General features: G+C 38.6%; 1 protein-coding gene across 1 annotated transcript; it reads left to right on the forward strand.

Moving 5' to 3' along the window:
• The first annotated feature begins 3,205 nt into the window (after positions 1-3,205).
• LOC113407376 (protein AKNAD1-like) lies at positions 3,206-22,368 on the forward strand. The gene is given in 18 exon segments (XM_026655789.1): positions 3,206-4,357; positions 5,120-5,179; positions 5,653-5,794; positions 6,014-6,165; positions 6,271-6,330; positions 6,767-6,933; positions 9,552-9,720; positions 10,465-10,637; positions 11,113-11,215; positions 11,833-11,939; positions 12,568-12,671; positions 12,820-12,964; positions 13,431-13,531; positions 14,827-14,949; positions 16,810-16,896; positions 18,591-18,675; positions 19,498-19,645; positions 22,216-22,368. Coding segments are annotated over 18 exon segments (3,231 nt in total).

The raw sequence follows: 22,368 nt of genomic DNA on the forward strand, positions 1-22,368 counted from the left end.
GGGCCCCGTGGAGTGTCCTCCTTTAGGAGGCTCCAAATATGGTAACCCTAGCTAACAGGAGGTGTTCTGTTGCTGCAGTTAATTAGGGTGACCAGATGAGAGGAAGAAAATATTGGGACACATGGGAGGGCAACCAGCAAAGCAAAAAAAAAACCCCACCAGAGTGCGAAATATTGGGACAAATTGCGTCCTGACCAAACATCGGTCGGGACACAGGACAAACACCTAAATATCGGGACATCTGGTCACCCTAAATTAATCCACCTCTCTGAGGAGTTGTCTACTGTAGGGACAAAGCCGCATCATTGAAGATGCTTATGCTACCTTTGCAGATGGGGAGAGCTTCTCCTGTTGGCAAAGGTACTCCACCACCCTGAGACACGATAGCTATATCAAGGAGAGAAGCCCTCCTGTTGACATAGCACTGTCTACACCGGGAGTTAGGTTGGTATAATTGTGTCGCTCAAGAGTGTGGATTTTCCACGCCCGTGAGCGACATAGTTATACTGACATAAATTTGTAATATAGACCAGGGCTGAGAGCAGATAGTTAGGTCGAAGGAAGAATTTGTGTATTAACCTAGGGCTTTCTACACCAGGGGTTAGATTGGCATAGCTACATCTCATAGGTGTAGATTTTTCACCCCACTGAGAGACTGGCTATGCTGATGTTAATTCCTAGTGTAGACTAGCCCTATGACATTCATCATCTTTCCTCCTGCTGCTGACTCCAAACCTCCATAGTCTGCCTGGGCTAGAGTTTTTGGTCCTGCTGTTACCCAAATTAGATTTTTTGTCTCCTAATTAAAATTATTATAAATGCTAATCTAGGCACCCCCACAAATATTTGTTCCTGGTCTTGGGTCACTGTAGGCTGGGGCCTAAGAATGAGATGATATAAATTAAAAACAGTTTATATATTTTAATATATAAAGTACATGAAATCTACAAAACAAAAATAAATAATGTATTTATGGCATTGAATAACCAATATATCTAATTTGCTGTCCCCACCAAGAACTAGAAAATGTTTGTTTGCTGTGTTATGGGGCCTTTTTGAAACCATTGAACCATAACTGAATGGAACAGTAATATTAAATAGCAAGGTATATGGTTACACTTATTGAGAAACTGCGCTTGTACTCACCTGGCTGTGTTAGAGATAGGGTTACAACCAATGTAACCAAATGCACCCACTGTGAAACAGAGTACCTGTATCACGTGTAGACTAAAGCATTTAGAACTGTAAAATTTAATACCTACCTAGGTATAAATTTCCAGAGCATCTACTATAACTCTAGCAGTGGTCTAGGAAATGTAACCATTCACCTACAATTGGTATTAGGGAGTATTTATTCTGTAGCTTTTTCAGATTTTGTCCACTTTTTGCAGCAATTCAGTTCAAGTCAACATTTTTAATGATTGAAGTAAGTTTCCTTCTATTTCTGCTGAAGTTTATGTTGCTTTCATATATGATGTGAGAATTAGCTATACAATATCATTCCTCACTTTGTGAGGCTAAGAAGATTGCTGGGTAGTGTACTGAAAGAATCTACAGTACTTTATGTGACAAAGTACAAGAGAACAGGAATGGATTCAAAGAAAGAGGCTTTGTTGGGATCATCCGTGAGTACAGTTGTGTGAGAAATGCATTATGCTCTGTGAAGTGAAGGATGAGAAATGAAATTGTATTGCACAGTAAATTTCATTTTGTCTAAAGAAAAGTTATCTGTTTAATTCCCCATATTTGTCTTTTGTGTCTAGCAGATAGATGATATATGTGAACCCAAAGGTTCAAAATATCTCTGGAAACCTTCCTTAAAGCAGCAGTAACACAGTCCCTTGTGTGAAGGGAGAAGAAGACATATGTTTTGGGTTGTATTATTTTGGTGTACAACATTATTCTGCTATTTATAGAGGCATGTAGAAGAGTACTTTCCTAGTAAAGTATCACAATAGCAGTAATGGTTAGGGTCTCTTATTAAGATTTAGGTCCCCATTGTGCTGGGCTCCATATGCACATATAATGAAAAGATGGTCCTTGGCCAAAAGAGTTTATAGTCAAAGGTCTTGGAAATTTTACCATTGGAGTAAAAGTACGCCAACACTGAGTACCTTTAAAAGTCCCACCCATAGTCAGGCTTGGCCTTAGAATTGGAAGGGCCAACCTGCTAGAGGAAGAGGGGAGGATCACTTGATGAGTCCCAGTCCCACTGAGAGAGGGGAGAGAAAGAGTCATCTTATGATTTGAGAAGTCAATAGAGGAGTTGGCATGTGCCCAGAACCCTTTCAAAATAAGTGATTGAGAAGTATAAGCCTCACACATTTAGAACACTTATGTGAGGCTATAAAGGTGGGGGATGGCTCCTAACTTCCTCTCTTCCTTTCCAGCACCTGTTTGTACAACACACTAGCAGCACTCAAATAATACTGATAAAATAATACCTATAAAAGTGAAAGCAACCACATAAGTTCTCATATGAAGTGTTCAGTGTGAAATTAAAGGAATTTTTGAATTCCAGCTCATTAGAAAAGCTATTTTTCTTAAGGTGACCAATAGCAAACCGCACTGTACTCAGACTGCTCTGAGTTGTGCTGGCGGTAGTGGCCAGCAAGGTGTAATTCCAGCATCTGAAGATTGCTCTTCCTTCTCCCAACGCTGCTATATGAGTAGTTGGCTGGTTAAGATGCCTTTACTGCTGTAGTGAGGACAGAATCTAACCCTGTGTGTAGAAAAATCCAGCTTCGTGTTATGCTGATCTTGGCCCTTGTTATGCATAAAATAGGTGCTTTTACTGTTCTTGGCTCCATTACTAACTTTATTCATTTTTATTTAGTTTGTAAACACTGCAGTTTACAAACTAGTAAAGACAAATAACCTGGTATTATAGACTGTGGGCCACATCCTTTCCCCAGTAATTTGATATTTGTGTAACTCTATTGACTTAAATAGAGTTGATCCTGATTTATACCAGTGTAACCGAGAGGAAAATCAGGCCCTTTATGTACGTGTCTCCCACTGAAGAAGACTATGGAAGTTTGTGTGGAGAAGGACTGCAGGATCAGATCTAAGATATATGCTTATGCTTTTACTTAATATATTGTAAGATATATTTAAATGTGAGCTAGTTTTCTCATGTATTACAGAATTTGATACATACAATAGTAAAAGCTCTACATGAAAGCTGAGGACCAATGAAATGTAAATGGAATATAATCAAGACATACAGATTAGGACTAGTCAAAGCAGACAACCTGACCATCTGAAAAAACAAGTGAATAACATATTATTAGATAACTTTGACTATCCTGAGGATGCAACTGATGAGGAGCAAGAAGACTTACCTTATGATGGAGACCTAGAAAGAACTTATCATCACAATAATGAATCAAATAATTTGAAAGCCTGTGTTTCTGTAGAAAACATTTCTGATAATTTCTTAAATTTGACCTGTTCTGAAATTAACAGAAGTTTAAAAGAAGAAATAAATTATGAAACACAACAGCTATCTCAAGAAAAGGTCTTCAGCCACCATACACCCGCCACAAGAACAAATGGAATAATGATTGAAATGGCAATAGAAGCTCCTGTGAGTGGCATGCCTTTGGAGACAGAATTATCAGTTGGAGCTTTTAGCAGCCTAGATAGGAAGGAACATTTCACCAACTCAAAAATTTCTGATGTTCTTTTGCGTCATTTTTCCAAAGAAGAGTTATCAAACACAAGCCAATTAATTGATTGTGAAACTATCCCAGAAACATCCTTTACTGAAAGTGTTGATGAAACTGTCCTCACTAAAACTAGGATTTCAGAATGCTCCAAGCGCACTTTACTAACAGAACAATGGGCAGAGCATTTTGAAGACTATCATTTAAACAGACAAGAAGAAATATCTGAAGATGATTACAAAGATAAAAATTTGCTAGATGAAAATAAATTTGTTATAGGTGACAGAGCTACTTCTTATGGTGATGAGAAAGACTGCATACAAGAAAATTCACAGTTGATAGCTGAAAATGAAGATACAAATAATTTCCAAAACATAAGAAAAAATCACAGTCACCAAAAAGGTTTGTTTGAAAGAACAGGTTCATCTCATGAACTCAAATATGGTCAAGGCCAAGTTAATTATTGTCTTCCTGACTTCTCTAAAGTTGCTCCAAAAGTCAAAATACCAAAAAGAAATAACAGTGATAAATCAGCTCCCATAATTAAAAGAACCAAATTCTTGCCTAATTTGGTTGGTAAATCAGCAATTGTGAACAATGTTTTAGAAACTATGAATTATTTTGATTCTGTTGAAGTAAAGAATCAAGAAGAAGAAATGAGAATTCCTGAACTTTTACAACAGCTAGAGGTAAATGAGATCTTTTCAGATATCAGTCCTGGATTTAATAAAATATTTATGCCAAGGGAAATGAAAGAGACAGTCCATCAGAGCCTATCATGAGTAGTCCTATATGCAAGTGGTTCCACTGAAGTCAGTGGTTCTACTAATTTAATTAAGAATTACTTATACGAGTAAAGGATTGTAGGATTGGGCTTTCAGTCCATAACTTCCATAAACTGACATATTTTATGATGTTATAGAGTGATACCTTAATTATTAATAATTTAAAAAGTTTCCCTTCAAAATATTATGAAATTGGTTATAGTCAATTTCATTTTTTAATTCTCACATACTTGCAAAACGTTGTTTCTAATACTCTAGGAAAATGTTTAAATCTCGCCAAAATTATTTTAATTGAAATGTTTAATATCTTAAAGAAATAATTAAAGGTTTGTTTTCATATTGTGTTTTACCCAGATCCTATTTACGTCAATGGTGATTTTGCCAATGGATCTTTAAGATTTATAAACGTCTTTGAGGATCACCTATGCTACCTGACTGATTCCCTTTAAATGATTTGTTCCAATATTTTAGGATTTCGTTTATTCTGGTTGTAAATAGATCACTTAACGGTCACTTTTCATATTTAGACTCAGTCATTGAGACTACTCACATGTGTAAAGCTAAGCACATGCTTAAATCATTGTAGGATCAGGGCCTTAGTATATAAGGAAGACTTATTACAACACATTAATACTTTTTTCTTTATTATTTCTGGATTAATGCAAGTTGCTGACAAAACATGCTGAGGCTCAGAATCGTATTGATCATTTGAGGTTTGATCCTAAGGTAAATCTACCAGAATATTATAAAATCAGATAAATTGTTTAGGAGAGCTTTTTCTTAGTACAATATATTTTCTCTCTAAGGGTCTGATATGAAGCGTATATTCTACTAAACAACCTTTTATATTGTTGTTCCTATTTATAGAACTTCTCTAAAGATAGATTTGGCAAAGTAACTTGAGACTTTTAGATGTCTAAAACACATACAGTGAGAATAGGCCAACTAGAAACATACATGTTCATAAGTTGGTGTGTTTATGGGAAATAAACACAGATATTCTGAAATTTTTCAATATGTTAATAAAAAGTGAAAAATAATTTATTCCATATTCTTTGTGTAATTTAAATAACTCCTTCTAACCAACTTCGGTAAGGATATACAGTATTAAAATAGTTTCCTTTTAGCATTCCAAGTGAATATTTTTATATATAAAGCTGTTCTTTTATTTTAAAATATTGTTTTGTATATTTTAACAGATATATACTCATTCAGCTTCTCCTAATCCAAACCTTTCCATTCACTCAAGATGTATGGGTGCAGCTTCTGAAGAGTCTATATTTCATCCCCTTACTGTTCCTATCCAGCCTCTGCTTGGTTTGTACCAAGCATCTTTTTCAGGTAGTTGAAATTACAGTGGTTATACAAATAACAGAGGTTCCTTATTTTACATAATTGTGCACTTTGTTATTCTGTTCCATAATCATAGAATCATAGGACTGGAAGGGACCTCGAGAGGTCATCTAGTCCAGTCCCCTGGATTAATGGAATAATAATCTGGAAAGCTGTATACAGAAATCCAGTTAGTACTTTACTCTTTATTTTCATTATGTTATATAGGATTACAATCTGGGAGAATGATTTCATCATTACCGTCAGCCAGTTCAGCAGGAGAAGTACACTGTTTAAATCCTAACTTGATGCAAAATACAACAAAAGGAGAAAAGATGTCTCAAATGCTAAAGGAGCAGGCAGAGCAACTGAAAGCTAAAGTAATATGAAAGAGATTTGTTTCCATACTTACTTAATATTGATGCTCTTGTTTTTTTTTATGAAATCTAAAATCCCAAATACAATCTACCAATTTTCTATTGAAGGTGGAAGAATTTTCTAAATGTGTAATGCAGGAGGCCTTCCCTTTGCAAGATCGCTGTCTGGTAAATTATTTTTTTCACATGTATTGCAGGGAATTGAAATGTGCTTTAAATGGCATTGGACCTGTATTTATTGTTGTGAAATTTTCAGTGTTGTTCAGAAAGATATATTTAATAACAAATTAAACTCTTTCCTCCATTCCAGAATTAAGTTATAGGCATGAAAAAGGCCAAGGTGAAGTTTGAGATTGACAATATGTGTCTGAATCCCCTAGACTCCTTTGAAAATCTTAAACCAAACTATTTATGAAGGCAGCCCTTACTCAGGGAAATTGCCATTGAAGTTATTATGAGTTTTGTTTGAGCAAAGACCTGAATCAATACCCCACAATTTAACTGTCTATTTGTACATCTGCTGTGGACCACAGAGTGTTGTTAATTGTTCTGTCCAATTAAATAGTAAAGTCATTCATTATTTACATCTCTTTTATTGGTGAAGGTATTAAAGGAACTAAAAGGATACCTTGACACATTGGAACGGAAATATTTAGCCACTAAGGAGGAGCATCGTCTTTTACAGCTACAGAACTACAATCACAAATCCATAAGTGTTGGCGAGTTTGATCCCGACAGGTCAGAGACGCCTGCTAAATAGTATGTCTGTATGTCTATGCTCCCTTACGCTTGGTCTACACTTACCCCCCAAGTCGAAGTAAGGTACGCAAATTCAGCTACGTGAATAACGTAGCTGAATTCTACATACCTTACTTCGAACTTACCGCGGTTCAGACGCGGTCCACACGCGGCAGGCAGGCTCCCCGTCGACTCCGCGGTACTCCTCTCGTTGAGCTGGAGTACTGCAGTCGACGGGGATCACTTCCTGGTTCGATTTATCGCGTCCAGACCAGACGCGATAAATCGAACTCGGAACTTCGATCCCCAGCCGCCGAACTAGCGCGGCAGTGTAGACCAGCCCATAGTATATGAGCACCTGGCAGTAATTAATTAATTTATCCTCACAGTATCCCTGCGAGGTACAGAAGTAATATTGTTGCACATTTTCGACCTGAGGGGCTAGTCAAATTTTGGGGCCCTGAGGATGTTCCAGTTGGATGTAGAAATTGATGGAGTCTGGTATTCACTTTGATGCAGTCTTGTTTAGTTACAATGAATGTGCAAAGTCCTGCTTCTCCAAACACAGGAGGAGCTCAGAACAAAAGAAGCAGTTTCATAGCTTACAGCAAAGCCTCTTCAGACAACAGACCCAAAAGTGCTCTCCATTTTTTCCCAGGGTCACACTGTGCTCACAGATGACTTCATGGCTCTCTTGCCTTTTTTTTGGCCTTTGCCTCTCTGACTCTTCTTATTAATTCTCAGTTTCTGACAGGAAGTTTTTCCTAATGTCCAACCTAAACCGCTCTTTCTTCAATTTAAGCCCACTGCTTCTTGTCCTATCCTCAGCCATTAAGGAGAATAATTTTTTCTCCTTCCTCCTTGTAACAACCTTTTATGTACTTGAAAACTGTTATCATGTCCCCTCTTGGTCTTCTCTTCTCCAGACTAAATAAACTAAATTTTTTCAATCTTCCCTCATGGGTCATGTTTTCTAGACCAGTGGTCTCCAAACTTTTTTGATCATGCACCCCTATCAGTAAAAAAAATTTGAGCACGCTCCCCCTGCCATGCCGGCTCTACCATTTTTGCCAAAACAAAAAAAAAAAAAAACCCGCTTGGCTCCCGCCCGAACTGCCTAAGCAAAAAAAAAAAAAAACGCTCCTCCTGCCGCGCCCCCTCAAGGCTCCTCTTGCACACCCCATGGGGTGCGCACCCCACACTTTGGAGACCACTGTTCTAGACCTTTAATTATTTTTGTTGCTCTTCTCTGGACTTTCTCCAATTTATCCACATCTTTCCTGAAATGTGGTGCCCAGAACTGGACAAAATACTCCATTTGAGGCCTAATCAGCGCGGAGTAGAGCATAAGAATTACTTCTTGTGTCTTGCTTACAACACTCCTTCTAATATATCCCAGAATGATGTTTGCTTTACTTGGCAACAGTGTTTCTCTGTTGACTCATATTTAGCTTGTGATCCACTATGACCCCCAGATCCCTTTCCGCAGTACTCCTTCCTGGGCAGTCATTTCCCATTTTGTATATATGCAACTGATTGTTCCTTCCTAAGTGGAGTACTTTGCATTTATCCATATTGAATTTCATCCTATTTACTTCAGACTATTTCTCCAGTTTGTCCAGATCATTTAGAATTTTAATCCTATCATCTAAAGTACTTGCAACCCCTCACAGCCTGGTATCCTCTGCAGACTTTATAAGTGTACTCTATGCCATTATCTAAATCATTGATGAAGATAGTGAACAGAATCAGACCCAGAATTGATCCTTGTGGGACCCTACTCAATATGCATTTCCAGCTTTACTGTGAACCACTGATAACTACACTCTGGGAATGGTTTTCGAACCAGTTATGCACCCACTTTACAGTAGCTCCATCTAGGATGTATTTCCCCAGTTTGTTTATGACAGTTGTCCCCAACCTTTTCAGGGTCATGCCCACTTTACCTCTGTCCACACACACACACACACACACACCCCGGGAACGAGGCCGGGAGCGGGGCCATGGCTCCCAGCGGGGGATGGACAGACATGGGCAGGGGCAAGGGGGCTGAGGCTGGGGCCAGGGCCAGGAGCAGAGCTGGGGGTGGAGTGGAGCTGGGGTGCGCTCCCTCCCTGCTTCCCATGGGGAGTGCACCCCCCCAAACATTCCTCTTTGCCCCCCCTGAGGGGCGTGCCCCATCATTTGGGAACCATTGCTTTGTGAGAAAGTCATGCGAAATAGTATCAAAAGCCTTACTAAAGTCAAGATATACCACATCTACCGCTTCCCCCATATCCACAAGGCCTGTTACCCTGTCAAAGAAAGCTATTAAGTTGGTTTGACACAATTTGTTCTTGACAAATCCATGCTGACTGTTAGTTATCACCTTATTATCTTCTAGGTGTTTGCAAATTGCTTAATTATTTGCTCTATTATATTTCCGGGTACTGAAGTTAAGCTGACTGGTTTGTAATTCCCCGTGTTGTCCTTATTTTCCTTTTTATAGATTCCAGCAGTTAACTGTGGTTTCATTTAATCTATTTAATTTTGTAATGGTATTGTTTTATTTTTGGATAGTGCGGCAACTTTGATACTGCAGTGATATACAAAAAGCCAGAAGTTTATTGAAAGGCTGATTATATAACTCTGTGTTTTGTATTTGGGTTTAGAAAGGTGGAGGGGGAAATATTTAGGCTTGGTATGCTGCTTGAAGATGTCAAAGAGAAAATTGATGACAATATATGTAGTCCATGTCCATCTTCATTCACAACATCTCCTACATCTCCTTCGCTCACTCCATGTGAATCTGTGTGTTCATCCTGTTCTCGTCTTCGTGAGGTAACTCATCAAGTTCTATAATCTACAGACCAAACTCTTCTTTCAGTTACACTGATGCAAACCCCATTAATTTCAGTAGGGTTGCGCAAGTATACCCAAGCAGAGAATTTGCCCTTATGTTTCTAAGAGTGAATATCTTGCTACAATGCAGAATGTTAATTCAAAAAAGTAATGTATTTTATTCCTGAATGTAAACTTTAAGATATCTCATTAGCCATGTTGATCAAAACCTAAATATGTGATTACAGCTGTGTTGGGGGAAAAGATTGCCAGTCTCAGTGGGGGGGAAATTTTTTTTTCAGAAAAGCAAAATATTCTAATCTTTGCAAAAATTGAAAAGCAGTTTTTGCAAGTGAATCACTGCCATTTAATAGAGAAAAGCTATGAAAATGGTAACTTTCTGCTTCATTGAGATTCATAAAAATCTCAGTTTGGCTCAAAGGATCAAATTCTTTTGTGTCACAGAAAGCTGGTGAAAATGATAATGTTTAGTCCTGGATCATAGCTTGCAAAGTGGAAATTGGTGGTTTCCCACTGTTCTACATGTGACCAAGCTAAATGCTTTCTAACTGTACTAATTGTTTGAAATATCATATGAATTCTGATGATTCCTCCTTTGAATCCTGAATTGCATAGATATTCAGGAAATCTTGGGTTGCAGGAGGCAAGATTTTAGGGAATACAGTAAATGACAATCTATTGTAAATGTCTTTATGCTATCTATAATATGGTTACTTTGTACAGAGCTCTGTGGTTTCAAGCATTAGTGATCCTCCAGAAAGGTCTGCTACTGAAGTGAATTTTCATAATAATGAAAGGAATGAGGGAGAGAATAGAAGTCATGCAATCGATGTGATCCCAAAGAAAACCAGTCAGCTTTCTTTACAAGATGACAATTGTGATCCTTTTCCTAAAATGTAAGTGTTGAACTTTCTGATAGGTGTTGAAGTCATTTACTAAAATGGATTTATAATTACTTACTAAGTATGAAGACATTTATTGAACATATCTGATCAAATGTCCACTGAAGTCAAAAGAATATCATTAATTTAACTGAGTGTTAGATCATGCCACTGCATGGCCTCAATTGTCACCATAGATATTCAAGATGGAAAAGACATATTGGGGGACCCGATCCAACAATCCTGCCAGTGCACAATTATTCCCTTCAGTAATTTTTTTTAAAACAGGTTGAAGGTATGCCAGTATCCAAAATCACTACCTATTCCATTCTTTAGTGACTCAGCAGAGTATTAGTATATTTCTGTGTGTTATATCTTTGTTGAATCCTGCCCTGTTGGAGAATCATATGATGATAATCTTGCTAAAAAACAGTGTTTTTAATATGTTTGAAAAAACAGTATTTTAAAATAAAAATTGCTTTTCCCTTAGCCAATTGGGATTACAAAAAAGAGATGCATCTGCCTATGTAAAAGGAATGGAGCCCCTGGAAAAAGCAGGACTGCTAGCAAATAAGCTCTCTTCAGATGTAATGGTACAAGGTCTATTTTCATGCATAATTAAATTTTTTGGATGAACTTGTTTGTTTATTTTATCCAATGGGATAATTTATATTAGATTATATTCTACTGTCCCAATGTTAAGTTTGCACAACAAGCCAACTCAACTGTTGTCATTGTTGAGGTACTACAGTATATCAGAACATTGCTGTACAAATGCCAAGTAAGATGATTCAGGTTTAGGAATGTTGCTGTCAAAACTTGTGAAGCATTCATAATGTGCTTTGATTCTGAGGGGAACTGTTCTGGAAGAAGTTGCATAGGCAACTATTGGATTTTAAATAGTATCATTTGTGCTTGTTTAGGGCTGCAAGGAAAAAAACATGAATCCTTGCCAGATCCACTGAAACCTACACTAACAAAGTCATTTCACCTTTGTGTCTCACTATAGAATGGGGATAATGTGCAGACTCTGTGCAGTCCATTTAATATAGCCTAGAATTGTGAGTGCATAATAAAGCAAGAAAAAGCATTGCTAAAGCCATGGAAAAATTATATCCAAATATATGTGTTACTCACATGATTTTTCTTGAGAAATACACAATAATGTGAATAAGTGTATAAAAATCTTATGTTCTGGTTTGTGGTACAGCAGTGCTTCCTTCCACCTGAGGCAGACAATGGGCCTGGAGGCCTGGAATCCCAAAGGCAGCTTATATTAAGTCAAAAACGTAACACTAATCAAGAAAACCCAAAAGGGTAAGTGCTTTATGTATTTTGGCTGATTAAAAATATTTGTAAACAGCCAAAATGAGTGTATGCATTCATGGATACAAGTTTTGCTGTTGGACTCTGAAATTTAATGCATTTTGGTAGGCTCAATTCAAAGTAAAGCTGGTTGTCTTTGAACATGGGAAGATCTGGTTGGAAACAATTATTGTGTTTTTACATTTTACACAGGCAATAAATCAGGATGAAATCTTGACCCTACTAAAAAATAGCAAAACTTCCTGTGACTTCAATGACAGCATTTCACTCAGTGAAATTCAACCCTATCCAGAGGACTAGCACAAGGCCTATTACATCACTTAAGTTCCACTTAAACATTATTTTGAGGGCTTAAGTAGAGCATAGGTCTTATGTTGGCCTTCTGCATGGAAGTGAATTTCACCCATGGTAACTAAAAGTTAAGTAATAAATTAGTTCTACAATTATATTAAAAATATTGGAGACAAAATCCAACATCCAGATTAAAAAAGGGCCTTGCCTGAACAGTGACAAACACAAGTAAAAAAAGATACATTTGTGTAGACCTTCAGCATTAAGTTTGGTTGTTTTACTTACTTTTATCATATTAGTACTTCTGTATGCTGTCTTGTTTATTCAGGAGTTTAAACTTTTGGCAAATGAAATCTCCACCCAAAACCAAGTCTTACAATATGTGCAATTTGGAACACAAAATTATTAATCTAAATGTGCAGCAAGAGCAAGGTAGGAGAAAGAGGAAAATGCTTTTATTTAATAATTTGTATCGTTTCAATAATTTTATTCCATTTTATTAAATAATTTGTATAATTTCATAACTCTGGTAAAATTCACCCACTATCCAATTCTTTCTTTTTTCCCCGGATCATTTTAGGCAATTTAGCACATCCCTCAGATCATTGTTTTTGTGGAAGGATAGAAAACTGTTCAAATGCACATGAAGCTGCTCTATATCCCAAATGGAAAATACACTGGTCAAAAAATGCAAACAAAGAACTTTGTTCCTGTTCTGTCAATAGGTGAGCATGTGCTGACTATCGCCCTAAGCTCCAAAACAAATCAAAACATTAACAAACTTCAAAAGTATTCCGGTGGGTGTTATTAGAGTAACTGTGTCCTTCAAACCATTGTGCCTGTCTGCGTTCATGTGTGCACATGTATATAAATGCACACACCTAAGATTTCTTAAGTGCTTTGCTGAATAGAGGTGGGGTTACTCACATGCTTAACTTAAACACGTGTTTAACTGCTCTGCTGAATCTGGCTTTCAATGCCATGATCCATACTATAATTCAAGGTGTAATACGATTTTTTCCCAAGATTAGACCATTTAGTATGGATATAGTTCATATGATGAATAAATCTGTTTTTCCTGAATTAATAATTTGGCAATATTAATACCATAGGTATTAATGCTCAAAAACTTTTCATACAGTTGTTAACATTTAATTCAGATCTTGTACTATTTTTGTTTTTAACATGTAGAAATAAAAAGACAGAGGACAGAAAAACTGATAGTGAAAAGTCAAAATGTGGAAGGTATTCAGTCTTCATTCAGGAAAAAGCAGTGGAGCTAGATTTGTCAGGTACTAACCTTTGTAAGTAGAGATTGCATACAGTGGCCAGAACTGTATATTTAACCACTATTGAGTCCTTATAGTAATTTGATGTCATCTCACAAGACCTTCAGAGTATGAAGATCTTAATGGACTTTTACCAAACTTTACTGGCTAGGCTACTAGGACCCCATTTTCAAATAGGCTTTCAAAAAAGCACCCATGACACTTCCATGTGTAGAAGGTCACTGGTGTGTACAAAATTCCGTTTTGCTCATGCATTTGCAGGTTTTTGTGTATGCTAACTAGTGCACTCCCAATTTCAGCATATCTCTGAGGGTAGTTTGAAAACTTGGCCCCTAAAGTGTTTCAAAATTTCTGGGCCAGATTATTTCCTCCCCCATGAAAAAGAGTGGGGATTTTTATGAGAAAATCTCTGCCCAGCATCCCTTGTTCAGATTATTCCCCATCATTCTGCTGATGGGAAGGAGGGTGGAAATGCTGTCTTAAACCTTATGGATCCTTCATACAACCCTTGCAGCCTCCCCAACTCCTTAACAGCAGTGTTCCATTGGAGTCTCACTGCCAAGGATGTCCCGTGCCCCATTGGGCAGGGCAGCTCCCAGCTCCCTCAGAAGTTAAGTTAACTTCTCTGGGGGCAGAGGAAGGACAATAGGCAGCCTTTCTTCCAGCCAACCCTGACTCCACACCCTCCCACTGCACTGTCCTGGGTCGACGATGGTACTGTGAAGGTGAGCGTACTCCATGTGTGAACTGGAAGGCATGAGCTGTTTCTGGGTTTGATTTCAGATCAGAACATGTGGGCTGCTTGTCCCACCTGAATTCTGGGATACCTTTTGCCCCTCTTTTCTCTGTGATGCCTTTCCATTTAGATACATATTGGTAACTAATACTTTAACTCTGTTACCAGTGCTGTTATATGGATCAGCTAGTACAGGGGTAGGCAACCTATGGCAGGTGTGCCAAAGGCAGCACGCGAGCTGAATTTCAGTGGCAATCACACTGCCCGGGTCGTGGCCACTGGTCTGGGGGGCTCTGCATTTTAATTTAATTTTAAATGAAACTTCTTAAACATTTTAAAAACCTTATTTACTTTACATATAACAATAGTTTAGTTATATATTATAGACTTATAGAAAGAGACCTTCTAAAAATATTAAAATGTATTACTAGCATGCGAAACCTTAAATTAGAGTGAATAAATGAAGACTCGAAGCTTTGTGGGTACCTAGATATAAAGCTACAGCACCCAGCTTATGAGCTGTAATATTTATGTAAGACCTCTTTGATACAATTTCTTTTAGGCAGTGATTCAGAAGACATCTCATTCTGTGATTCCTTTCATGAGTCACACAGTGATGAATTTCTGGAACACAAGACTAAAAATTATAAATCACGTAGAGCAGGATTAAAAGAACAAAGCAAAGGTATAGTGGTTTCATAGCTCCAAAAACATGTTTGTGTGGAAATGTTGTTTGCAGTGTAATATTTTACCTATATCACTTGTTTGCAGGTCTCAGATGGAGGTGCAATAGGGGAAACGGAGATTGGTTTAAACTTGGGAATTATAAAGAATTTGTTCAGTCCTACACCTTATGTAGAAATAAAAACCTCAGTTCAACTCGTGAGTATAGTGTGTTGCCAAAAAGGTTACAAACCACAAGCTAAGCTTTACATGGCACAGACCCATGAGTGGAATACACATAGGGACCAGCACTCGAAGAAGAATTAAATATTTAGTTCCAAAGCTACATAAGGAGCAGTAACCCAAAGTCTAGCCTCACCTCAGTTCTTCCACAGCCACAGTGGAACTGTCCATTTTTCACTTGGTGGGAGCGATGACATTTCCAGTTTTCCACCAACCTCTTCAAAATGCCGAAGTCACAGGCACCACCACTATGCCAGCAGTCGTTTCCTGTTGGCCCCCTATACAGTGTGGTCTAGAGAAATGAACAGAAATTCCTCAGTTCTTATGCCACCTCTGCCACTGACTTGTGTTAACTTCAGCAAGTCAATGAGAGCCTGGTTTTCCGAAATGTCGAGCACCCGCAGCAACCTTTGAAGTCTCTTAAATCTCTGCCTGTTTCCTCATCTGTACAATGGAAATGATGATACTTATCTGTTTCACAGGGCCAGAGTGAATATAAATTAGCTAGGTTTGAGAGTGGTAGCCGTGTTAGTCTGTATCAGCAAAAAGAACGAGGAGTATTTGTGGCCAGTAGCATAGTTAGGGGGGGAGCGGGGCAGCGGCCGCTCCCCCACCGAGCACAAGTGGCGCCTTTTTAATTTTACTCACCCGGGAGCGGGGAGGGAAAAAGGCATCACCCGCTGCGGCGCTTTTACTGACAGGGCGGCGCTCCAGGTCTTCGGCGGCGGGTCCTTCACTTGCTCCGGGTGTCTTCGGCGGTACTGAAGCTTCATCGCCGAAATGCCGCCGAAGACCTGCGGAGCGAGTGAAGGTCCCGCCGCCGAGGTGCCGCCGAAGACCTGGAGCGCTGCCCCGTCAGTAAAAGCGCCGCAGTGGGTGGCGCCTTTTTTTTCCCGCTCCCCCTCTTCCCTCCACCTGGCTACGCCACTGCTTGTGGCACCTTAGAGACTAACAAATTTATTTGGGCATAAGCTTTTGTGGGCTACAGCCCACTTCATCGGATGCATGCAGTGGAAAATACAGTAGGAAGATATATATATATATATATACACACACACACAGAGAGAACATGAAAAAGTGGGTGTTGCCATACCAACTATAACGAGTGTTATATTTCTCGAGAAACTGCTGAATTAGAATTAATTTGTAAACTAGACACCATTAAATTAGGCTTGAAAAAAGACTGGGAGTGTATGGGTCATTACACAAAGTAGAATTATTCCCCCTACTGTTACTCACACCTTCTTGTCAATTGTTGGAAATGGGCCATCCTGATTATCACTACAAAAGATTTTTTTCTCCTGCTGACAATAGCCTACCTTAACTGATTACACTCGTTATAGTTGGTATGGCAACACCCACTTTTTCATGTTCTCTGTGTGTGTATATATATATATATCTTCCTACTGTATTTTCTACCGCATGCATCCGATGAAGTGGGTTTTAGCTCATGAAAGCTTATGCTTAAATAAATTTGTTAGTCTCTAAGGTGCCACAAGTACTCTTTGTTCTTTTTGATAAATTAGCTAATATTTCTACATGTTGTTTGGAAATGTAAAGTGTTATGTAAGTGCTACATCATAATAATGTATTTATTATGATAATGCTAAGTTGTCATTACAGTATGCTTTCTCAACAGCCTTACAATACAGGGATTGGAATATAAATTTCTGCACTAGTTGTCAAAGAAACAAATGCAGCAGGGAATCTGACAAGAATAATATTGGTAAATGATTCCAGACTATTGGTCTTAATTATGTTTAAAAGATTTTGCTTGGCAGTTATGCTTTATAGATCATGTGCAAACTTTTTAAAGACACGTTTATAGATAGTATAATGAAATGTACAATAACAAACTGAAGTCTGATCTGGTCAAGAAATGGATTTGGCTAAAGAGGGAAGGGCAAAGAAGAGAGCCCACCATTTTGAAACACTGCTGGAATGATGATATGAGAAGCAAACATTGTACTCAGGGAGTCTGAGAAATGCATCTAGAGTTAGGCTATTTTTTATCCTTAATGCAGGGTTCCAAAGTGCTTCACAAACTATGTACATAGAGCACCAATGAAATGCACTTTGGAATTGTGTAGTACATTGGAAAAGAATGGCACAGTGATCACCAGGAACAATCTAGGACTGTTTTCCCTTTCTAACTTGACTTCCAGTTAGTGGGTACCTCAGAACATTATTAACTTATTTATAGCTAAAATATGGGTGTTCCTTTCCATTTTCCTGTTTGATATTTAGGGGACCTCTTAAATGTCTGTATAGAGCATGGGGGAGGGAGAGCTGTTAAAGAAAGTAGCTTGACTTCCATAGCTTATACATAGCACACATAATAAAAGGTGGGAAGAGATGAATGAAATATGTTGGGTACAGGAGGAGAGGAGGCAAGGAAAAAAGACAAGAGGCAGATCAAGATATTTCATCTTTACCCCTTCTTTCTCTGCCATTTACTTCAATTTCATTTCATCTTTTTACTGCATTCCTCCTCCTCCTTTGTCTTTTGCCTTTTCAGGATTTATTATCCTTCTCATATCAGGTTTTTTGAGCAATCATGCAGTACAGGGCTTATTCCTAGAGATTATGTTGATGCATTTGCATGCAGTATTTCCAGCCTCAAATATTTAAAAATTATGAGTCAGGCCCCCCACAAAAAGCTTGAGATTTTAAAAAACGATACAATTTTTAATTCTTTTGTCTTCTCATTTTGAAGCATTTTGGGTGCACTTAGGTCACAATTTCATTCTTTTCTCCACAATTATAAGGGCTAGAAAGGTAATTTTTTAAATTAAATCTGAGATTCTCAAGTATTAAAAAAACTTCTGCAACTGGGGCTTTAAGACAAACAGCAGTCATGATAAAATCATGCAAGTTGGCAACACAGTGTATGTTTAAAGAATGTTGGGTTTAATTATTAAATTGATTTAGTAAAGAAATAAATCTTTTGGATATTTTTGTTGGTATTCTAATGAAAATTAGAACTAGAGTGGGCCTTTCCAGTGGAGATGTTTTTGCAGGGATTCCATTGACTGGAGCTGTGGAGTTAGCAAATGTCAGGTCACACAAGGATCCTAAGAGCCAAGGCTGTGGAATAGTAAACTGTTAAAATCCACTTTGTGTTGATGAACAATTAGTATTTAACTGTAATACATAGGGGCGAAAGAGGTACAGCGTCAAGACTGTATGATGCTCTCTGGTAACATACCTAAAAACAGACAACTGGCTCTGATCTTTTAACGTTGTGTGCACGTAATTCCATGCCTAATTTGTCTGTTCCATTACTGCAGATGGCCATAGTAACTGAGCGCACACACTTTTAAAAAACCAGCCCATTCTGTCATTTGTGCTAAATATAAGAAAGTATAGTTTTCTATATATTTGTTATATTTTGTTTAATTATGGCCTCCAAAATTTCAGCTTCTTCACAGAAGAAAAGAATTGCCGCCAATAGTGTTTGTACAAGTAAGCAGCCAGATCAATTTGTATACAGACTTTCTGACAAGTAAGTGTTACCAGTAGCTTTATATAAATTAGTACCACAGAAGATGTGACTATTGAAGATATAGTGTGGGCCAAATTCACTAATGTCATAAGTGGCACAACTCCATACCTATGCAATATGTACTATATATTAGAATAGTAGTCACTAATGAAAGTAAAATATATAATGTAAATGCCATTTTGAACAGATTTAACTAGATTTTTTTCTGAAACTTTTCGATTACATGGAAGAACTAGAAATTTAGCTAATTCTTTTAGTATAGGATCCAGTCAAGAGGTCTCTTTTCATTAACTAAATGTGTCATTATCATTCCAGATAACAGGCCTGGCAGTGACGTTGTGTATAGGAATAATGATATTGCAGTACTATTTATCCATCTCAGAAATGTTTTTTCCTATTTTTACTTGTTGCTAATATTAAATTATATCTGGAGTATATGAAGTAGGACAGGTTCTTATAGTGTTGACAATGTGTGCGGAGGTAGGGAAGGTTGGCAAAGAAATTAAATAAATGAAAAGCTTTTTGGGCTTCTCTCCTGCTTCCAGAGCAGGCAGTGCTAAACATTCTAATGAGGATAATTTGATGATGCCAGATTCCCTGCCCCTTCCCTGAAGGTTTGTTTGTCTGTGACTATAAGATGTATGTTATAAATGTAACACTAACTATGCAGTTGTATTTTATGATTAAACAAATGAAGAACTCTACTGAAATTATGATGCAAGGATGCTAAAAAGTTATAGACATTGAACACACATTGTTTAAACCCATTTTGTTTTGTAACTATAAAATGTTTTTGTGAATATTTTATGTATTACCTTCTAGAGACAACTTAGAGACTCCCAAAACCTGCTACTCAAGGATGCATGATACAATTATTCTTTCACCTCAATACCTAGCCAGCAGGAAGGTTTATGGAAGTAAATCAATGATCAATATTAGAAACAGACACACCAGTTATACTGACACAAAGGTAAGAATTTAGAGTGTGATTTTAAAAAATGTCTACCTGACTCGGGAGCAACAAGTCCCACTGACTTTCAGTAGCACTTTTGAAATCTCACCCATAGAGGCTAATGATTATAATCCAACTTGTTTTGCATTCAGTGCCTTGTGAGGTGCTAAAGGTGTCTTGTTGGCTTTTAAATATGAAAGTGTGTTATTTATTAATGTGTCATGTTGAAACTGGCTTATTCTTAACTTTTTTTTTTTGCTTCAGTAATAGTAGGTTCCATTTACTCCAATAAAACAAATATTTCCCTAAATAAACTTCAGCACAAGGCATAAGTATTGTCACTGACCCAGCTGCAGGTTGCCATTGAGGGAGTTGAGATACATCAGTCACTCAGAGAGCTGGAGTGAAATTCTGTGCTATGCCTCTAAAATACACAGCACAGAACTTGCAGCTTAGGTAGACAGGAGGCGAAGGTGGCGTTAAGCCACTTTTACACTTTCCTGATCTGGGGCTGCTTTGTCGCCTACACTGTAATTTAGACAGCCCTGGAGGCCTGTCTAAACCAGAGCAGTCTCCCTGTAATGCCCAGAATCTCCACAGTGCTACATACAGAGCTTCTCCCTCAACACACCTCTCCCTCCCCCAGTATGCCCCTTTCACCAGGACTTGGGAGAGGATCCTTTGAAAGCAGTCTTACAGCTGTTGCCTGCAGCGCCTGCACTGGGGGAATCGAATCCTCCCTTGGGTGGATACAGGGATTTTAGGGGTTCTTTTACACAGAGTAAAGGGGCTAAAGCTGGGACTGTTATGCTTTACATACCACAAGCTAAGAAGCAGTCACACTCTAGGCACTTCATGCACCAGACTGTAGCCCTAGGTGTCTCCTAAATGCCACACTCATGCAGTGGGAAAAGGATACGTTAGGGCTAGCACTATGGAAGTGTGGAAATCCTCTGGGTGCGATGGCTTAAACAGTTTAAAAAAATATAAAGTATTAGCTAACTCAGGCCCTGAGGCAGTCCAACACAGGACTCCAGCATCAGAGTAACCTGAGGGGCTTCTCAGTTCTAGTCCTTCCAGTCCACCCCTTTCCTGGTGCCAGAATTCAGTCATGTTGTTGTCTGATCTCATTCAGGACCTCTCTTGTCCTGTCCATTGTCTGTACATGCAGTTGCATCACGCTTCTTAACTACAGGGTACTGCTGGCTCCCTGTTATCAACAGCTTGTGTTCCTACTCAGCTTTTCACCCAGCCCTTCGCAGTCCCAAGCTGCTGCCTCCAGCCTGCTCTCACTGTCAGGCTGTCATCTGGCTCTCTTCTTGAGCCAGATACCCACAAGCCCTCAGGTTGTTGCTTCTTTTTCCTGTTCCTCAAAGAACTCTCTTACTGTCAGATGCTTAACTAGGTCCCTATTCCTTCCAAAATAGCCCACAGCTCCCCAGTCCTTTTCTTCCAGTTCCTGTCAGAGGAGAGGTGTTCCCACTCATGGACAACCAATTTCATTATCGTTCAGTTGAGGAATTTATTTAATCAAGATTTATTGGCAAAATATAATTGATGTTTCAGACTTTAAAAATGTCATTTGAGGATATACTTTTCTAACCTTTGTACTGCAGGACTATCTAAAGTATTATTTTAGATTCTCTCAATGTCTTATTTGCGGGTGTATCATACAATACTTTTTTAACCAAAGCAGGGAATAGATTCATTCTCAAATGTTTGTTTACTACAATTTACATTGTGTGCATATCTTCAGGTGGCTTTAGTGTGGATTCATGAGTGCATTTGCAGACACAGAAATCATACAACCAAACATACACTTCTCCAAGTCCCATGCAGAGGGGAGGCATGGTGGTGGGTTATAAAGCAAGCTTGCTCCATAGTGGCAATTTCTGTTGCGTGGGACTCTGCCCAGCTCCCTGCTCTGGGTGTTGCAACATGGCACATGGGGTCGCAGCACCACTCAGGTCTGGCCCTGCAGGCCAGGAGCTGTTGCTGTGGGGCAAGCTTGCTCTCCAGTGACCTCCTACCCCCCGGAGACTGGGCCAGGGTTAGCGTGGTGGTGCTGGGGCAGAGGGTGATGCTGTGGGTGGTTGGTGCCCCCTCAGTTTAGTATAGTGCACCCATTGAATCAGCAGGCTACATTAGCCCTTTCTACTATTTCTCCCCCTTATTTTGATTAATGGCTGAGGGCCACCCTTCTCTATGCTAAAAGAGAGATTCTTTGTAGTTGTGGAAGAGGATGACATCTAGCAGGCCTGGTACCCTCCAGTACACATCCTCCTCCCCAACTCCACGTAGCTTTCTTGGGTACACAGCTTTATATGTGGCTATTGAATAGGCTGCACACAAACGAATACAAGGACCTGCCCTGCCAAAAAAACAACCAAAAATCTAAAACCCTACCTGCAGCACTTTTCAAAATACTATAGGGTAGAATTGTTGAAAATGTTACTTAGATCCCAGGTTGAACATTCCTTCCCCTTCTGTTTTTTGTGTTTGGGAACATTTATCTTTAAAGCATATGTATTATCAGAGAAAGTAGATATTAACTATCCAACAATTTGACTATGTTTTATGTCCACCAGATTTTAAACTCTACTTTGGATCATGCAATACAGACTGCAACCACTTTGAAGGAAACTACAGAACGAATGGTACAAGTAGTTGCAGAAGATCTAGCTAAAGTCAAAACTCATCGAAGTAAGCAGTTTTTTAGCTGGTCTGTTTCAAACATTTGA

Source organism: Terrapene carolina, unplaced genomic scaffold (genome assembly GCF_002925995.2).
Source record: "Terrapene carolina triunguis isolate 2854851 unplaced genomic scaffold, T_m_triunguis-2.0 Scaffold211, whole genome shotgun sequence".
Lineage (NCBI taxonomy): Eukaryota > Metazoa > Chordata > Testudines > Emydidae > Terrapene > Terrapene triunguis.